The 20,280-nt window shown below is 42.5% G+C and overlaps 1 protein-coding gene across 2 annotated transcripts in view; it reads left to right on the top strand.

The window, feature by feature from the left end:
• Positions 1-2,590: 2,590 nt before the first annotated feature.
• Positions 2,591-20,280, top strand: part of MGAT4B (alpha-1,3-mannosyl-glycoprotein 4-beta-N-acetylglucosaminyltransferase B) — a 73,856-nt gene continuing 56,166 nt past the window's right edge. Inside the window, exon 1 of one of the 2 annotated variants that reach the window (XM_033140264.1) lies at positions 2,591-3,034. In XM_033140264.1, coding sequence (XP_032996155.1) covers positions 2,938-3,034 — 97 coding nt within the window. In that variant the 5' untranslated portion in view covers positions 2,591-2,937. The remainder of the gene's footprint in view (positions 3,035-20,280) is intronic. The other variant, XM_033140265.1, reaches the window with a different exon arrangement.

Here is a 20,280-nt window from a genome sequence, read left to right as displayed (position 1 = left end):
AGAAAGGACAGAGAGGAGCCCTTCCTAGCTTCTTTTTGTTTTGCATCATCACGAAACCTGAGTTTTTTCTGACTAGCTTCTAGCATTTGTATCCGCCTGAAGCCTATAAAAAGATACAGTTATCTTCTGCCACTGTAACAATATATCTTGCTAGGAATACTGTACTGTATTTCAATGTTTTCTGAGCTTTGCTATTTAATATCGTCCTTGGGGGTACTTGAGCAATTTGTAGGGAAAACTTATCATATTTTGCAATAGCCTCCCTTTGCTGAAAAAGTTCTACAAGCATCTCTGTGTCCCCTCCCTTCCCTACAATAGACCGTATTGGGAGGGTTGCACTGGCTGTGTGGCAGCTGTTCACTGCCTCTTCCAGTTGGGATATTTAAGACTAGGGATTGCTGCAATGATTGACTGACAGCTGTAGGAGTAGATAGAGAGGAACAGTTGGAAGAGAGACATAGAGGGATTAAGGCTAGTTCGTATGCTACTGCAGTTGAGGGGGCATATGTGTGTCTGGGGCAATTAATCCTAGCTGGTGCTGTAATAAATATCCGTGTTTGAGTACTGTTGGGACTACTAGAGAGTTGGGATTGTGTGCATACTTGTGTGAATAAGCAATATAATTTTTGCACAGTGGTGCAGTCTGAAACCAGCCGCAGTCAGTGCTGAACTATAAAAGGAGGAGAAAAAGTCTTCAACCTTGCCTGCATACTGATTCAACCTTGAGTGTATGCTGGCACACAGCATGTTCTAGTGCTGATCCTTCAGTTTAAGACTCTTGACAGAAAATGGATTCCCACCCCCCAACATCTTGCCAAACTCTCAGAAAACTTCACTGCAAATGTTTCAGGATTTAGAACTAGACTGAGATTATACCTATCTTTGGCACCATGTGTTTTATCCACACTTTATTTTTCACTCTTGATATATATGTGTGTGTGTGTGTGTGTGTGTGTGTGTGTGTATGTGTGTGTGTATGTGTGTGTGTACTGTGTGGTGCTGCCTGCAATTATCCAAAGCCCATTTTTATTCTGGGCTCACCTGGTCTGCCTGGCCTACCTGGTCTCCTGGTCTACCACCACCATAACACTTTCCACATTAGGGGGTTGTTTCTAATTGTCTTCTCCTTTGCAAAACATTTTTTAACATCTGCACATGACATGCGTGACCCTGTGTACAAGCAAATGTGTGCAGCATTATGACCTCTCAAACTCCTTTAATTATCCAGATAGCTGTGCTACTCACTGGAGGCGAGAAGACAAGGGAGCTGTGTGTAAAACGTAGTTTTGAAATAATAAAAACCAACAATTGGCACTTAGACCATATCTGGTAACTATCTGTCCAGGAGGGTCCAGTGGCAGACCTGGGATGCCAGGTTGTCACATGGTGCTCACCATATGGGGCTCACCCTAGATGCTCCCTGCTGAAGCTCCCAGCAGCTTCTGACACTCATCACTTGATTACTCAATGCTACATGACTCAAGCTAAATATGAGAACTGCCTCTGCTGAAGAGTATCGAGCTATAGGCAGTATCAGTAATTAAGCAATGAACTGTATGTGTGAATTCAGCTTCATGGAGACAGCTCATGTGTTCTGCAGGGAGCCATCAAATGACCAGACAAATGTTACTGAAGGATATGCAGGTACAGCCATAACTTTGGAGAGACTCCCCACTGTGTGTGATATGAAAGTCCATAGTCAGTTCAAAGATTATGGTCCCTGCAGTGATGCTCCCGTGTGGTAGCTAACATTTGTAAATAATTCACTACAAGGCTGGTGCTGTCATGTGGAGCATGTCTATGCCAGTGCCAACAGCTTCCACATAAATATATATTGGGCAGGATAAGGAAAAGAAGCAGAAGACTTGAACCTGTCTTCAGTCTTCCTTGGAATTGAACCCACTAATGAGCTTGAATGACAAATGCCTCCTATTTATTTTCGGTGCATCATGGTTGCAGAAAAAGACAACTTGGTGGACCATTTACTGAGCACCCATTCACACATGGATCTGCAATTGATGACCAGAAATTTAATGGGTGCACTGGCTCCTCTAAAAAAAAAAAGTATTCTTCTGAGAGGATGGGAAAGCAGTGGTGTTGAACCTGTGACTACAAAGTGTCACAAAACGATTAAATAGCACGTGTGAACCAGAGCAGAAGGCAAAACCCTGCCTGTAATGGTGCCTGAGTTTGCCGCAGGTTTCTCCATCGTGTCCGAGGACCGTGTAACTGGTGTCACTGGGCTTTCCGGAGGTAGGACAAGGTTTCCTCCTCTCCATTATAAGACAGTCTCCCCTCCTTTCGACTGAGGTGGGGGTCTTGCCTTTGGGATGTTCGGCTAACCCAACTATAAGCTCGAACACGGGGGCGTGGGAACGTGTCCTGCTCTACAGGTCGCCCCTACAGTCCAGCGGCTTTCGGCAGCCGCTCTTCCTCACAGCCTCCTCGACCCCGGTTTTCTACACGCGCCCGCCCGCTCGCACGCGTCTGCCTGCACATGTCTGTCGCTAGGCACCCCCTCGCCCGCTTGCGGACTGTTGCCGGCGGCGCCCAGGCGCGCGCGCGCGCGCACGGCTCCTTTAACTCGGTGCTGCCATCTCCGCCCCTTCTCTTCCCTCGGCGGCACGGCAGCCCCCCTCTCTCCTCCAGGCCCGGGGAAAGGCAAACGGCGGCGAGAGCAGCCCCTGCTGCCTGCTGGAGCCGGCGGCCCGGTGGGGCGCGGCCAGTGCATGAGGGCAGCGGGCGGAGGCGCCGAAGAAGAAGGAGGGGGAGGAGGAGGCGGGGGCGGCGAGTCCCGCCCGCCCGCCCGCCCGGGCACTGGCAGCCCCTGCCGCCGCCGCCGCCTCTCCTTGCCGGGCCCGGGAGGCTGAGGCCGCCGCGTAGCGCCCGGGACATGCGGCCTCTCCAGCCGCAGCCATCGCCGAGGAGACGGAGGACATGAGGCTCCGCAATGGCACCTTCCTCACGCTGCTGCTCGGCTGCCTCTGCGCGCTGTTCTCGCTCTCCTGGTACGGGGCCTTCGGCGGGCACAAAGGTAAGGACGGAACTCGCTCGGAGCCTGGTTCCCGCCTTACGCACTGCGCCTGGCCCGGGAGGAGAGGGGAGAGGGAGCCCCCACCCCAGGCAGACCCGGAGGGGAAGAGGCAGCATCTCCTCCCGCCCCAGGGGACCCCAAAAGACCGCCGCCACCTGCTGAGAAGGTCCCCTCCTCGTGCTGGATGAGGCCAGGAGACCCTGACATGCAACTTAAATGTTTTTCTGGGTGCCTCTGGCAACTGAACCGCACTTCGAGTTTTGTTGGGGTTGGAGAGGCGAGGCGTCCCCCGAAAACTACCCCCTCCTCCCAGATTCCTTGACACCTAGCACTGCCTCCTCTTCAGGTCTTTCCTACATCCCAGATTGCTGTCTGGTCATTTGTTTTTTCATCAATTCCTCTTCTGTTTCTGACGCAAAAAGGTTCCCTTTTTCTGAGAAAGTGGTGGTTATTGATTCCCACCTACCCACCACCATTTTTCTCTGTGGCCTCAGAGAGTGTGACAAAATCTGTTCTTTGGTTGTCTCCTTGGAACAGGTTGTTCTCTCACACCCTAGCTCCCTTTGTTTTTGTTTTTTAACCCTTGTTTTGTTTGTGATGCTCTTCGAATGCCCATTTACACAGGATGTTTTTATGTGTGTAGGTTTTTAACACTGTGCTGAAGCCAAAGTGGCCAGGCAGGGCATGCAACCCTTGTGTTCAAAATGGCCCTGAACTTTATACTGCTCAAAGTGAACTGAAGGGGAGGAAATTGAGTTCTCCAGTCTTGACCTGTGCTCTTGAAGACTTTTTGTGTGATATCTGTTAGCTTGCCTGTTGAGGGAAGGCAAGTGGGTTAGCTTGACATTGCATCACTGCTGTCAGTGATTGTTGTATTTATTTAAGGGCAGCCAAGCACTTATCAACTAAAGCAGTGATATGTCGGGTTTGTTCTTATGCCGCTTGTTTTCTTTCCCTTTTTTATGCATTTAGTGCCTCTTTGCATCCCTCTTTCCACATCTTGCATTTTATCTGAATATTAAGCATTTCCCCCATATCTTCATCTGTTGGTGTTTTAAATAAAATAAACATAGTTGTAATCATGAACCTCCCTAAAAGCAATTTACCTCTTCTTATGTTTTGGTAAAGTGATGGCTATGGCACATTAAGGCATTTAAGTAGAACTAGGGACCACATTTGATGCAGGTAGAGCAAGAGACCATTTGGAGGCATGTTATAAGGTCTTCGAGAACTGCTTCACATGCTACTTTTTGAGACTTGTAGCTTCATGTTGGAAAGAACACAATCATGTGTTGAATGGTGGCTCAAGTGTTGTTTTTTCACTCTAAAATGCATATGCTGGGAAGGTGATAGACTATCTGGCAGCTAACTTCATAATGTGGGAGGATGAAAAATATTTGCATCACCACTCACTTGTTTACTTTTCTTGAGCCCACTTCATACATTACTTTTTCATACACAGAAATTGGATCTCCGTATTGGAAAAGGTATTTTCCATGTTAAGAAAAAGTGTTTCATAAAATATGAAAGACAGTGGCTGACCAGTCAGTTATACCCCTGTAAAGTAATTTAATTGGTCACAGTTAATGTATTGTAAATAAAAGTCTTCCCCTATAATCTCAGTGGAACAATCTAACCCTTGCTCCTTATGCACAATAGGAACAAAATCTATCTTGGAAATGTGCATTGTTGGGGCAGGATGTGAATAAATAAAATAAAACTTATACTTGTCCCTCCCAGACCTTCTTGCTGGGCACTTTGATGTATGTATGGTAGTGGCAGTGATAAGGATGACTTGCATGGACAATTACATTAAGAACTTGGGCAAGAATTTATACCTATGATTCTTATCAAGGACTATTGCTGGGGTCCTTGATAACAGGGAGCAAAGAATCGCAACGGTGAACAAAAATAATAAAGTTACAGGTAGGTAGCCGTGTTGGTCTGCCATAGTCAAAACACTGCCTTGTCTTGTTAGCACTGCCACCCACAAGCTAATATATACACCTAGTTCCCATCAGTTATGCTGGAAGAGCAGCAAAAACCCTGTCAATGGTTGTAGGACAAGTTTGCCTTGTGAAAGCAATCATTTCTAAAGTAGGCTCTCTCAAGACTAGTACATTTTTATCTATTCGAGAAAAATTGAGAGTTTTGTCTTCTACCTTCACCTAATAATTGTTATGATGGTCCAGAATATTAACAGAGAGGTAAAAAAAAAAAAGGTCCTGAAATTAATACATGCATGGAATGCATAAACCAGTGTCACACAAAGAGGGCCATGATACATTAAAAGGGTGGGGGGCACCTCATGAAAAAGAGTGGATTGCTATTGGATCTAGGACTGTATTCTGTCTTTACCTGTCAATAACTCACAGTGTAGACAGCTGCAGTCCTGAAGTAGTTTTGGTCATAAAGAATCCATTGTATATATGGATTGATCAGTGCTTGGAATATTTAGGTTTTCCTTTAGACTCTGCTTAACTGAATAAAAGGCCATAGTTGCCTCTGTCTAGTAAATTTAGTGCTGTTTTGTTTTTTACTGTTAGGAATGTAGGCAGCTGCCTTATATGGAGTTAGACCACTGATCCATTTAGCTCAAGAGTTGTCCACATTAATTGGCAGTGGCTCTCCAGGGTTTAAGGCAGGGGACATTGATAGCCATATCTGGACATGCCTGGGATTAAACCTGGAACATTCAGCATGCAAGGCAGATGCTCTGCCACTGAGCTATAGCCCTTCCCTAGTTGTGTGGAATGTGTTTTGTAGAGCTCTGCCAAATCTCACCACCTTCAGTCATCTTACCTGGACACGGGGTTTCTCTTTGCCACTTTACCCAGCTGTTTATACAACTTCTATTAGCTGGCTTCTCAGCAGCTCTTCATCTCTCGGTAAGCTGAGCGCCCAAAGTATTTTGTTTTCATGAATTCTTCATAATATGGTTAACATCATCATCATCATCATCATTAACATCATCATCATTATTATACTGGCCTACCCATGATTAGATTTTGCTATCATGTTGCACCTTACATCTTATAACAGCATAAGAGTATCAGTTCCCATCACATCACTCATGTTTTCCTTTTTAATAGAATGATGTACCGTATGAATGAAGTATAACAAGGAAGAGGAACATATGTGTTTAAAAGTGGATCTAGGTGTGCAGAGGATATAGTAGTGTAGTTAGGCAATTTTAGATTATGTTCTTATGGGGACTGTTTTGATAGTAATGGGTGCTCCTACTCATTCTGCTGAAGAGTGCTGTTGAATTTTGTTCCAGCGCCTGCCTAACGGCATCACTGGTGGTGGCATATGCTTAACATTTTAACCTGGTGAAACTTGTTGCTCCTCTTCTTAACCAGGGTGATTGATGTACACAGCAGAGTACAAGTGCCAGTAAAATACTATGTTATTCCCTTTCTGCATTGATCACATTTGCACTGGGAATACATGTAAGGAAAGGGCATCTGCAAAATCGTTGCCGACAATAATGGGAGCCGCTGATTACGAGGCAGAGCGAATCCATCATGCAGTCGACATCATGTTATCTTTGTGACAGGGGTAGACTGGAAAAGGTGAGGGAAGGACACTGTGCACAATGATTTTCTTTAGCTTTGCCTCCTTTATGGAGCACTCTGCTTTCGCAATGCCCCAAAACAAAAGGTGCATACTGTTAATGGACAGTTACAGGCATGAGCTGTTAGTGCTGCTTTGAGGGTAAAGGATGGGGGCAGCTTTGCTAAGCTTGGCCTCTGTCAAACTGCACTTGGAAGCAACCGCTTAAAGGAATAGCCATTCATGGCTCTTGGTGTTAGTCTGGCAAAGCTAATAGATATTGTGCGTTGCACACTGCTTAGCCTCTTTATTAACTTAGTGTCTCTACTTTTGCTGCTAGTTTCTGCACTTTAAAAGTCATTAGGGCCACATCATCCATCTGTCTCAAGGCTACTTTACTTCCCCTTACCCATTTAAACAATGTGTCTTTGTTACTGCTGTATAATGGGTTTTGGCTTTGTGATGCTTCTGTTACTTGCTTCCTTTGCATTACTCATCAACTAAAAGGTTCTTTCAGCTGTGGTTTAAATCTCATTAAAACCATTTCCCTACAGAGCTTCAGTTAAAGAGATTTGGGGACTGATATCAGTGAAGAAATTCTTTATGGCAGCTATTGCTATTTGGATCCTTTTCTTGAAAATATTACATATGATCTGTTTTGCCACTCAGCTCTTTTGGACACTTGAAAACATGGGCATGTGATTGTGTGTATGATGACTACAAAAGATAAAGGAATGTGATTTTCCATTTAAAAAAGAAATGGCACATAGGTAAGCTCACCTACTGTACTGAGATGATCCTCCAGATTAAAGGAAGAGTCTTTTCTGCAGTTTATTTTTGTTGTTCACACTATTATCTCCTCTTAACTTCATGTAGCAAAATAACAGCATTTTCTCCCTGCCTCATAATTTAAGGGGGTTAATCTTTCAAATTTTTCAAGTGTGTCTATGGACTATGCTCATATTGACTATTTGCAGATAACAAGCAGTGTCTTATACAGTATAGGGTTGTGTCTAATGCTGCCTGTATGTGAGCAGAATGGATTTCCACTCTCACAACAGAGACTTCACTTTCCTCTCTTCCCCCCTGCAGCCTTCCCCTAAACACCCTCAAAATATTCTATGGAGAGTTGGGGGACTCTAGAGCAGATTTAGGGGATGCGGGAAGGAGGAAACCTTGAGTTTATAGAAGAATGTAGGAAGTGCCTGCTGGATCAAGCCAATGGCCCATCTAGTCCAGCATCCTGTTCTCACATTGGCCAACCAGATTACAAGCAGGATTTGAGTAAAAGAGCACTCTCCTCTCCTGTGGTTTCCAGCAACTGGTAATCAGAAACATCACCACCTGCAACTAGTAGCCATTATTAGCTCTCTCCTCCATGAATTTAAGCACTATCTCGGTTGCATTCCATAGTTTATCTACCTGTAAGTGCTGTGGAGTACTGTCTTTTATCTGTGCTTGAATCTTCCAGCCTTCAGCTTCATTGGATGCCATGAGTTCTAGCATTATGAGAGAGTGAGAAAAACTTTTCTCTTGTCTCTTTTTTCCATGCCATGCATAATTTTATAAAATTCTATCATGTCACCTCTTGCCTTTTCTCTAGGCTAAAAAGACCCAAATGCTGTAACCTTTCTTCACAGGCAGGAGTTGCTCCATCCCCTTGATTGTTTCGGTTGCCTTTTCCAGCTATATAATATCCTTTTTGAGGCGAGATGACCAGAAATGTGTACAGTATTCCAAAATAAAATAAAAAATTCCTTCCAGTAGCACCTTAGAGACCAACTACCGTAAGTTTGTTCTTGGTGTGAGCTTTCGTGTGCATGCACACTTCTTCAGATACACTGAAATATCTGAAGAAGTGTGCATGCACACAAAAGCTCATACCAAGAACAAACTTAGTTGGTCTCTAAGGTGCTACTGGAAGGAATTTTTTATTTTATTTTGTTTTGACTATGGCAGACCAACACGGCTACCTACCTGTAACCAGTATTCCAAATACAGCCTTGCCTTAGATTTGTATAACAGCATGATGATATTGGCAGTTTTATTTAAAAACCCTTTCCTAATGATCCCTAGCATGGAATTTCCTCTTTCAAAGCCACCACACACTGGGTTGACATCTTCAATGAGCTATCATCTACTATGACCCCAGGGTCTTGCCCCTGGTCTGTCACTGCCAGTTCAGACCCCGTGAGCACATATGTGAAATTAATATATTTTGCCCCAACATGCCTCACTTTACACTTGTTTACATCGAACTGCATTTGCCATTTTACCATTCACTTGGTTTGAAGACTTCCTTTTGGAGCTATTCACTATTTTTGTATTAAAGACTGAAGAATTTAATATTATCAGCAAACTTGGTCACCTCACTTCTCACTCCTAACTCTCGATTGGGTGGGGAAGCCCATTCTGATGGACAGGGTATAAATATGATGATGATGATGATGAAGAAGAAGTTAAAATGCACAGTTTCAAATACTGAACCCTGGGGGAGTCCATTTCTACTCTCCATTCAGAGAACTGTCCATTCATCCCTACTCTTTGTTTTGTGCAACTTAACCAACACCTGAGCCATATAGCAATATAAAGAGGTTGTCTTTACATCTTATGTCTCAATGTTTTTAGCAATGTGTTCCTCCTTATTTTTTGCACCCTTTTTTGTCTGCTTAAGGGCAGATGGGACTCATCAACCTGGGAAGATAGTCTAAACCTTCACTGCCTTGCAGGATATCTTCGGGAGAAGAAACTGCTAAGGAGTAAACCCTACACAAATCTGGAGTAGAGCCCTTAGGACGGTTGGATGGCACCTTGTACGCCTCCTTCCAGCAACTCCTGCAGCCAAGCTGCTGCCAAACATATTGCTCTGGTTTCCTTTGGACCACATCAGCAGGGCTGAGAAAGGGGGTCTTGTTGTCTGGGCAGCCCAGGACCTCCATACACACTGCCCAGGCTTATGTTGCTAAATGTAGTGCTACTAATGTAGTGGTTTGCCTTCACCCCTGGAGGCACTCTCTCTCCCTCCCTCCCTCTCTCACACTTTCTCTGCACACTGAATCTGTGAAGGAAGCAGAGTTGTGGGTTTTTTCAGCTGAAACCTGCTCATTAGGAAGTTGACGGAAGCCATTTATTTAATAGGCTACCAGGTAGCCTTGACTTCTTCCTGCTGATTGTAGTGACGGGTTTGACTGATGATCTGGAGGTGGGGAAATGCTCTGGTGGCCAAGTAGCAATTAAACGCTTGAACCACTATGTTCCAATGTGGCAGCTGCATTCCACAAAGGAGTGACTCCTTGTCACACCTTCTGAAAATTTTTCAGCAAATTATTTATCTGAATTAGCACTAAGTTCAAACAGAATGTGATCCACTTACCCAATGCAGGCTTATTACCAGCTGGTGATAACTTATACGGATGTCTGTGGTTGTATCTGCTTTTTGCTTAGGATACAGGATAACATGAGATTACCCCCCTCCCCCCAGTATCCAGTAAAAGAAGGATTGACACAATTACACACAAAATTGAATGTAAAGTTGTTCAGTAAGGATGGTGAAATGTTAACAAATGATGAAGAGAAGGCAAAAATTCCCATTTTGTCCCTGTTTTATTTCCAAAAAGGGGTGCAATCTTACATAAGTAGCATAACTGGTATGGGGTGGACTTCATTTTAAGATTGATAAGGAGCTGGCCAGGAAGTGCCTAGCTTCTTAAAATGAGTGCATATCTTTAAAGCCAGATGACTTGCATTTTAAGGAACCTGCTGGTGTACTATCAGGGTCTCTTTTTATAATCTTTTAAGAAATCCTGGAGAACAGGTGCCATGGGCAAGTGTCCCAACTTTCAAAGATCTGAGAAACTAACAGACAGGTCAGCCTGACTTCAATATCTAAAAAGGTAATAGAGGAGTAAAAAGGTTATAGAGGAGTCAATTTGTAAGAAATATATAAGCAACTTTTAAATCCTTGTTTTCTAACTGACGGTCGAATAAAATTTTGATTATGATATAAGCAACTTTAGTGATTAGTAGGAGCCAGCATAACCTTTCCTCCCTCCCTCCTTCCCTCCCTCCCTCTCTCCTTCTCTTCCTCTTCTTCTTGCCAGCATGACTTTCTCAAGAATAAAGTCTGCCAGACTAATCTCTTTTTATCATGTAGATTGTAGGAATGCCGTGATTGTAATTTAACTTGATTTCAACATGGCATTTGACAAAGTCCCCTTTGGTTTGCAAACTGACTGCATGTGGGCCACATGATAGTACCATCAGGTAGATTCACAGCTGGCTGGAAAACCATACTCAAGAGTGCTCATCAATGGTTCCTCATCAAACAGGAGGGAGCTTGGGTCTAGTAATCTTTAAGCCTTTTACCAATAGGTTAGAAGGCATGTAGGAATCCTCATCAGATTTACAGATGACACAAAACTTGGGATGGATAGCTAACACCTCAGAAGAAAGTAATACAATGATCTTGATAGAAGGGAAGGCTGGGCTGCAACTAACAAGTTCTGCATATAGGCAAATTCACCAGGATAGGTTGGGGTATACGTGACTTTGCAGCAGTACCGTATATTATTTCAGGATTGTAGCAGATGACAAAGTTACCATAAGCCAGCAGTGTGGTGCAGCTACAAAAATGACTAATGTGATTTTAGGCTGCATTAGTAGAACCTTAGTTTTCACACGAAGAAGGATATAGACAAATTGGAATGTGTTCAGAGAATGTGGTCTCTAAGGTGCTACTAGAAAGAATTTTCGATTTTGAAAAAACATGAAGAAGGCTTGCTTTGTTTTCAGATTTTAATTCAGCATCATTGCAAAGGTGTGTGTCTGTTATTTGGTTCCCTGTACTTTTGGAGTGGCAGATTGGGTGACAGAGGTGTTGTCTACTCTTCTGCAGTAAAATTAGAGTTGCTGTATGCATAGAACTTGAGATTTTCTGTGGTCCAACATCACTGCAGGGAATACCTGTTGAATGATTTTTTAAAAAGTGTCTTACTGTTTCCATATTGCATTAACACCCCCCTTTTCTTTTTTTTTGCTAAGAGTAAAAGTATTTGCTTCTTTTTCTTCCATCTTTAGGTTAGCTAAGCCTGAGTTATCAGCCTTTTGGGGTTTTAAGAGAGATTATGCTGGAGTCACTTGTTCCCTTTTAAAAAGGAAAGTTTGAAAACTTCTGGTTTTCTAATAATAACAATATAAAATTTTATCAAATCTCTCTTTTCCCTGTGAAATTTTTGCTTTGATTCCTCTTAACTGTTAGAAAACTATTAAGGAGGTCAGGGGAACTGAAAGAACAGAACAAAAGTGGTAATGAAAAAATTGTTGAAACCACTTCAAGATGGCATTTCTTACATGTAGTTAATTTTATCCTTCCTACACATATTTCATTGGCATGTTATTTTTCTAATAGAATATAAAATTTAGTTATGAGATCTCAGCAAATGCTGTTGACTAGTGGTGCTCATCTAACCAAAATAAAGTGTGGGAGATTGTATCCTGGCTTGAAAAATAAGCAAGTGTAAGATGTAGTACCTAAGGAGAAAGGCACATTTCCCCCTTGTAGCAACAGGCATCTCTTGTTGTGATTCTGTTTTTAATTAAAGATCACAGGACATTTCCTTATAATAAGCATTTCAAGTCCTCTGTTGCAAAATAGGTGCTCTGTTCTTCATCTTGACTATCCAGGAACAATTGTGGCACCCTTTCTTTTCTAGTTACTGTAGAGCCTTGTCTGGAGAGTTTAAAGTGAAATGGTTCTCCTGGGGCTAGCAGTTAACTGGATACCTTTTGGTATTTGTTACACTTTGGCTCAGCATTTGCCAGTATCACAAACATTGCAACTTATCCAACCACAGCTTTCTAAGGAACTTGTAGACTTGGAAGGCTCAGAGGTGATGTTTTCTCAACCAAACCTCAACATGTGCTTTGAAGTGCCAACTTAATATGTGAGCCGCACAAAAAAGTGAGTATGTTCTGTGTCTCTTGCAAGCATAGGCAGCCGCACAAAAACACCACAAACCTGACAAGCTTAAGTCCCCTGCACACATTAAAGACAATCTCTACCCACCTTCAAGAGGCATGCCTTAAGGTCCTTCTCCACTGCCATTGGTTCCCATTGAAATTGTCTAATATAAGTAAGACTTTGTCCCCATTATGTTGGAAAGGCTGTTGGAATTATGGTTCTTTTTTCTTGCATGGTGGGCCTGCAAAACTATGGGAAAAGATTTGTTTGCATAGTAAGCTTGGAATTAAAGCCCAACCAATCCCTAGCCCTATTATTGCTGGAAATTGACACAAACCCAGTGATCAAGCACGAGGACCTACTGTTATTTTGTTGACAGCAGCATGACTGGCTAAATCAGAACCACCAGTGGAAACCTGGATTAATTATGTCTGAAGCATGAATTTCAGGCCAATCTTGGAGCCTCTTGCTCCTTAATTGGCTGTGAATCAATTTTGATATGGCGAAAGTGGTCATCTATACCCATCTATTCTTTAGTTGCTACGTCTTACAAGTTAACTGGACAGCATGGTATCTGAAAAGCTAGGCTTTCCAAAATATGACATTGACCAAGAGTTGATCAACAAACATCCACCAAAATTAGGTTAGAAAGTTCTTGTGGGACTGTGCAATTTTGCAGTTTTAAATGGGGTGCATGTGTTTGTGTCACATTTTGAACATTCCTCCATGTAAAATAAACCTTAGCTTTCTCCTTAATGTGCTAGTTTGTGCTGAGTGGGTGGTTTGATGGTTGTTGTTTCACATGGGTAAGCTTAAAAATTGCTGTCTCTCCACTGCAGCAGTTTAGTCCTAGAATTACTTATTTTGCCAGGTGTGTAGCTTAACTGTTTGGTATGAAGACTTGTGGCAAACATTTTCACCATGGTGTTGGTTTACCAAAACCTGCATGTGAATGTTGACTTACAACATGTGCCAGATTGTCTTAGAGTCATGTTTCACTAATCCCGGCTTAAAATCAACCCTTTTATAACTCATTTTCCCACATCTCAGATGGAACTATCCCTTTCACAAACAGGGGTGGGGAGCAACTAATGTTGTTTGCTCATCCTGTTTGGCAGTTGTACTTTGGTATTTGGTATTATTTGTTTAGCTTTTTGAACCAACAGCAACTACATACAGGATTACAAAAGATGTAGCCAAACGGTTGCCCTGAATAATAATAATAATAATAATAATAATAATAATAATAAACCTCATGGTATTTACAAAAGGGGCAGAGAAACAGCTGAGTATATATATTATCTCCTTTTGGAATAATGGTATGACTTTCATGGTGAAACGTTTACTATCCAGTAGAAGAGACCATTGATTTCTGTGCCCATGAGGAAGAGAGCTTATTATTTATGCAGGGTCATTTATAATATAACAGCCTGTGATTTTAGCCCTATTAAAGTGTTCACCTGAAAATGTGTCGAGGGAGGAGCAGAGCGGCACAGCACACACTAGCCCTGCCGCCAACATCCCTATCCCCTCGGGCTAAAAAATCAGACCTTCGTGCTCATTGGGTGGAAGAACTAAAATGGGATTCTTTGTGTGCTCAGCTGAATGCGCTTAGAATCCTCCTTGCACTCTAACCATGCAATATTCCTGATTGCAGGAAGGCTTCTAATAGCATTACACCAAATGTGCTTAGAATACCCTTTCAGACCTTCCCGCTCAGCGTGGGAAGGTCCAGTGGAGCAGGCAGGGCAGGTACATGCAGGGACGTTGGGGGGTGGAGGCCATTCATGCTCACTGCATGCTTTATTCCATCCCCACCCCCAATCTCCAAATAGGGCTTTTGCTTTGTGAAAAGTGCTAGTATGTGATAAGCATGCCTAAGGAAAGAACAGTGCAAAAACATAGTCTGATTCAAAATAAGACAGCTTACTATTGGTCTGTCTGGATTAGTATTGTCCATGTTGACAGGCCCCAGCTCTCTAGAGTTTTAGGCAGACAACATTTCCAGCCGTACTTGGAGATACTGGGTATTGAACCAGGGACTTTCTGCATGCAAAGCAGATGCTCTGTCACTGAGCTATGGCTCTTCTCCATGAGCATTAATATGTGTGGCCAAGGTGATGCACAGTGAGCACATATGTATATGTGAAAGGAAAAACAACAACTCTGAAGGTCAGCTTTGAAGGGAAGCAGTTTTTGGTATTTTCTAAATTGTAGGTCATTGTCTACAAGTTTTGAAATTTGGGTGGCTGTTAATTAATGCACAGATGAATGTGTTCTCCCAGAATACTGAGTTTTGTAGCCACCGTGCATTGAGCACCAAGTGGAACAAGTTTAAAGAGGCTGAGCGGAAAAATGAGTTTGTAACCACAGTCCTTTGGACAAGCTGCAAAAACATACAATGAGCATGATGTAGTGAACCCTTTAGATGAATTAATTCCACTTTGTTCTCAATGCATACCAACGGCAAAAGTCAGACAAATGGCCTTTTCTCCAAATTCCCAAGGAAACATGCTTGGCATGACATTGCACTGTTTACCCTCACCCCCAAAAGGAGCTGTGGGGCGCCATGCCCAATTCCTTTTATTTTGGGCCTTTGAATATGCTGCAATGGTACATTATATATCTATCCTTTGTGCCAAGCCCAGAATTCTTTAGGTGATGTTGAATACTTGACATTATTAATTCTTATTTACAGAGGAGCTGGTTCTACAGCATAAGCATGAATATAATACCCGATTGATGTTCCTGACCAACATACAATCCCTGTGTAAAAGGAACTCAGCAGAATGGAGAATTCTTGCTCCAATATTCTGTGTGACATTATCAGTGCAGCAAATTGATAGAAAAGAGGAAGAGAAACAGTGATAAGCAATATTCACTTCTTCCTACAGTATTCTTATAGATTTCTTCTTGACACTCGGACAACAATTGAGAAAGAAGAAGAATGTAACTTATCATCTGTTGTATGCTGCCATTCCAAAGATACTATTTTGGACTGCATCCAAAGGAGCAGTGCAATCACTGCAAGGATTTCTTCTTGCACAGTGAGATATGCCCAGTGGAGCATACAAGAAGGGGTTAACTCATATGACAAGAAAAGGATCCCCCCCCCCAGTTTCTAGGTGGAAGAGGAGAGAACCTCCCTGCAGTTGAGATCCTGCTCCTGTACTCTCCATTAGTGGGTACAGGGACTCTTCTCTTTTGAGAAGCATAGTCCCCCCCCCCTTATTTTTTTTCTCCCTCAGGGAAGAGTTACAGGTGGGTAGCCGTGTTGGTCTGCCATAGTTGAAACAAAATAGAAAATTCTTTTCAGTAGCATAGTTGGTCTCTAAGGTGCTACTGAAAAGAATTTTCTATTTTCTTAGAATTAGGTGTGGAAAACTCACTTCCTTTCCCTCACATACTGAGAGGCAGGGAAGGTAGGCAGGGCCCTTCCTGCCCTGCAATAGATTGTACACAACAGCTGAGGTAGCTGGAACTCTTTTGGGTCTCCCAGGTGTTGTGACTCTGTTTTCAGCTTCCTGTTCCTCCTGCTGCTTGGAGAGCAGCCTGAATGTCCCATAGGTTTCAACTGGGAATCATTGGACCCTCCCCCAACACACAAAGCATTGGGACACAGACCAGCAAGCCAAGGCTTATACATCCACCATCACTTTCACAGAATATAAACCGTAGATTTGACAGAGGCCTACCTCTACATCTCTCCCCATTTGCCCACCCTTCAAGTTGAACCTGCCCTGGGGTAGCTTTTTATTCTGCACATAGAGTGTATTGAATTTGTGTGGTTTACTCCAGTAATACAGTCAGGACTTCCCACTACTTTCTGTAGCCTTCTCTCATTTTTTCCCATATGTTCTATTCTGTTGCTTAGGATTGATCAATTTCCTCATTGCAAATAGTTATGTTTTTTTATTTAAGTAGATACTGTATAGATATTCCTCTGGACAAGTTCTTACTGCTATTGTAGATGCCAAGTCTGGTGACTGGAGGGAGTTTCCCCATCTCTTCCTGCTAGACAGGGGGAAACCTTCTTCTTCTTTTTGTTTGGTCATCTGACTCTTAAGTCTGCTGAAGAGGCGTTCACTCTTTCCTGTATGCTGCTCTCTCCACTGACCAGAAGAACATTTCCACCACCCCCCACTCTCCTACCCCAGCATGCCCCCTAAATCTGTTCTAGGGGGTTTCTCCAACTCTTCAGAGCAGATATGCGGAGGGTACAGGGCATATGTGGGGATGGGGTGGGGGGAAATCCAGTTATACAACTGGAGATCTTTGTGCTGATGGGACATACTACCCTTTTACCTTTTACCTTACTACTTGGGTATCACCCTCTGGAATAAAACATTTCCTGTGTTTTCTAATCGCTTGTTCCTTATTTGGCTGTAATATCTATTACTTTAGTTAACATATACTGTAGTTCAGGGGAATGTTGCTCTCAGGCAGAAGTCTTCTCAGCCTCCCACTTGCTAAGTCAGACAAGCCTGCCCCCTTTGTGGCATCTTATTTCATCACCTGATAGCCTATTAACATATATTTGCAGGTGTTTTTCCCCCCTAGTTCAAATTTATTCTTCTTTTCACATGCTCTCTTCTTTACTATCCAGAATTCCCAGGCAGATTCCGTGTTTTCCTGTAGATTATTTCTCTTAACAGAGTAGATCTCTACACTTTAATGCAGTCATACATCTCCCATCGACACCAGTCAGCATGAATCGAGATGCTGGAAAACATCTAATTTTCAGCAGGCTATTGGAATGGGATGCATTATGGGTATAAACTTCCAAAATGTCCTCCCTATGCAACACAGCCTGACAATGAAGTCATAGCCTATAGCTATTCTCACTTGTTCAAATGTGCTTCCCCCCCCCCCCCCCGCTAAAGGAAAGGTCCTGCAGTCTCACCTCTTCTCTCCTTTCACAGGAAGAAACTGATTAAAGAATCCCCACAAGCAATGTTGCAATGTAATAGAAATTGCACTGGTCAGAGATTAGATTCCTGCAACACTTTTTTTTTCTTGAAGGGGGAAAAATGTGAATTTGCAACCAAAAGGCCCACTACAAAAAGGAGAATATAAGCTCCAAGGGACAGGGCCTAACTCTCTTGCTTGTGCTACTTGGTAAAGTGCCATGTGTATTAAAGGCACTAGAGTAAAATATATTTATTTCATAACTATGAATTATATAAATTTATTGCATGTAAGACAAACTCCTGGGTATTTTGGAGTGTATTTAAATTGCAAAGCCACACTCTTGTCGTATCTGAGTGAATTTTATGGAAGGACATTATACTACTGTGTAAGTTCCTTCATATTCCCTATTTCATACAGTGCAGCTGTTTCATAACCTTGCAGTTAAGATACTTTGTGTGTGCGGTATAGCATGTTCTGCATTAGAGTTAGATCTTTTGCTTCCTCCCATGCCTCCCCAAGGAGGCAAATTGCTTACCTTTCTTGGTAACTTTGCTCTCTGGTCTTTGACCACAATAAAGATTGATTGATACCTTTATATACCATTTTTATCTTCCAAGGATCTCAAGGTGTGGTATACAGTGGTATCTCAGGTTACAGACGCTTCAGGTTACAGACTCCGCTAACCCATAAATAGTACCTCGGGTTTAAAACTTTGCTTCAGGATGAAAACAGAAATCGTGTGTTGGTGGCACGGTGGCAGCGGGAGGCCCCATTAGCTAAAGTGGTACATCAGGTTAAGAACAGTTTCAGGTTAAGAACGGACCTCCGGAACAAATTAAGCTCTTAACGTGAGGTACCACTGTACATGATTCTCCTCCCTGTTTCATCCTCACAGCAATTCTGTGAGTAGGTTAGGCTACTGTAAGAGATGGTGAGTGGCCCAAGGTCACCCAGTGAGCTCGTTAGGAACTGTAATTCTGTGACGGATCTCCTAACAACTCTCAGTACCCTTAACAATTTGCTTATTTTCAAATTGCTTATCTTTCTTGGTAACTTTGCTCTCTGGTCTTTGACTGCAGTAAAGATTGATTTATACATTTATATATCATTTTTATCTTCCAAAGCAGTATTCTTTGACTGCTTTAAATGTGTGGTGGAGATGTGAGCTGAGACTTTATATGTGATCCCTGCTGGATCCTGTGTCTTGGCCACACATTACTCTCTCCGCCAGTTTTATCTATGGTGTTTATTATTTATTTATTAGATTTTTTTTGTTCTGCCCTGCTTTTAAGTAGCTCAGGGAGGTATTCATACAGTTTCACCCCTCCGTTTTATTTGCACAGCAATCTTGTGAGGATAGGCCAAGAGATTGTGAGTGGCTCAAGACCAGCCGGTGGCTGAGCTTAATAGTGAAGAAGAAATTTGAACCCGAGTCTCCCTGTTCTCAGTCTGACGCTGTAACTACTACACCGGTTCTCCCCCTTCCCTCTTATTTGACAGCAGTAAGCCTATTTCCAGATCTTCTGCCTTACATAATCCTGATTTTAAAATAAAGCATAACTGGTGTAATCTACTGCCATCTTATGTGCTATTAAAACAGTTGTAACAGGAATTAATCAAAGATATTAATGTCTTTAAAACCAGGGTTGGTATTTGCAGATTGATAAAGCCTGCCTTGTTATGTGCCATTCTGTTACATACCTACTTCTTGGACCACCCACTTTTTTTTGGCATCATCTGAATGCAGGTCACTTGACTAAAAAAAGAAAAGAAAGTAGTGATAGCTAGCAAAGCCAATTTTAGCAAAAAGATTGAGGTTTGTTGAATGAGGAAAATGAAGCCAGTTTAGTATGTGAATAACTTCTGTACAGTATAAGATATTTTTTCTACCACTTAAATAAGACCTCTGAGGGATGTGCTTCCTATAACTAAATACTAAATTGTGTCATCACCAGGTTCCCCTCCACAAAGCCCTGCAGTTAAAATGAAACCCAGGGCATTTGCTGACAGTTTTGTTAATAGGGATATCTAGGTTCTATACCTTTCAGTATAGTGAAAGATTTAAGTGCCTGTTGAATTACTAACGCACCTTGAAGGTTATATTGATTTCAAGTTGACTTGTGGGCTGTTGTAGAGAAATCTATGGGAGGACTGCTTGCACAGTGTCCATGGGAATTTTAGTGCTTATTTCAGGAGTGTCTAAAGAAACATTCACTGCTTGTGTGGGAGGGGGAGGAAAAGCTGTGCTAACAGTTTTACAAGTAATATTGCAGCTTTCTTTAGTGAAAGGTGAAAGGAACTCCTACTGGAGGATTTAAGGATAATTGGCACCTGTTATCATTCTCGCTCTCTCCTTTCTTTATAGGCTAGCGTAAATCCCGCTATGTAAGACAGCTCTCCCACGGCTACAATTACAGCGTTGTAACATATACTTGTTAAATGGCTTGCACATATTAATGTGAGATATCTTAGATGCACAATATACATGAAACACAAATGTGTGTGGTGTTTTGTTTTTTTAATGGAAAGTAGCCTGGAAAGGTTGTGGTGATGGGTGGAAAAGTGGTGGTAAAAGGTGGTGTTTGCATTCAGTGCAATCCTGTGCATTTTTCTCTTTAGAGATAAGTATACGTCCTATTGTGTATGTGGAGAATCCTAGATAAATGGCAGAGTTGCAGCCAAAACCTCCCCACTTCCAAAACAGCAGCAGCAGCAACAACAAAAACCACCCCTGTGTTTTCCTTAAAGTTCCAAAAGCATGTTTATAAGAATCCCAGAATTCTGGAATCCCGTGGGAGGGGCGACATTTAGGATTAATGAA

The sequence above is a fragment of the Lacerta agilis genome, chromosome 2 (assembly GCF_009819535.1).
Source record: "Lacerta agilis isolate rLacAgi1 chromosome 2, rLacAgi1.pri, whole genome shotgun sequence".
Taxonomy (NCBI): Eukaryota; Metazoa; Chordata; class Lepidosauria; order Squamata; family Lacertidae; genus Lacerta; species Lacerta agilis.
This window is presented reverse-complemented; position numbering and strand designations above follow the sequence as displayed.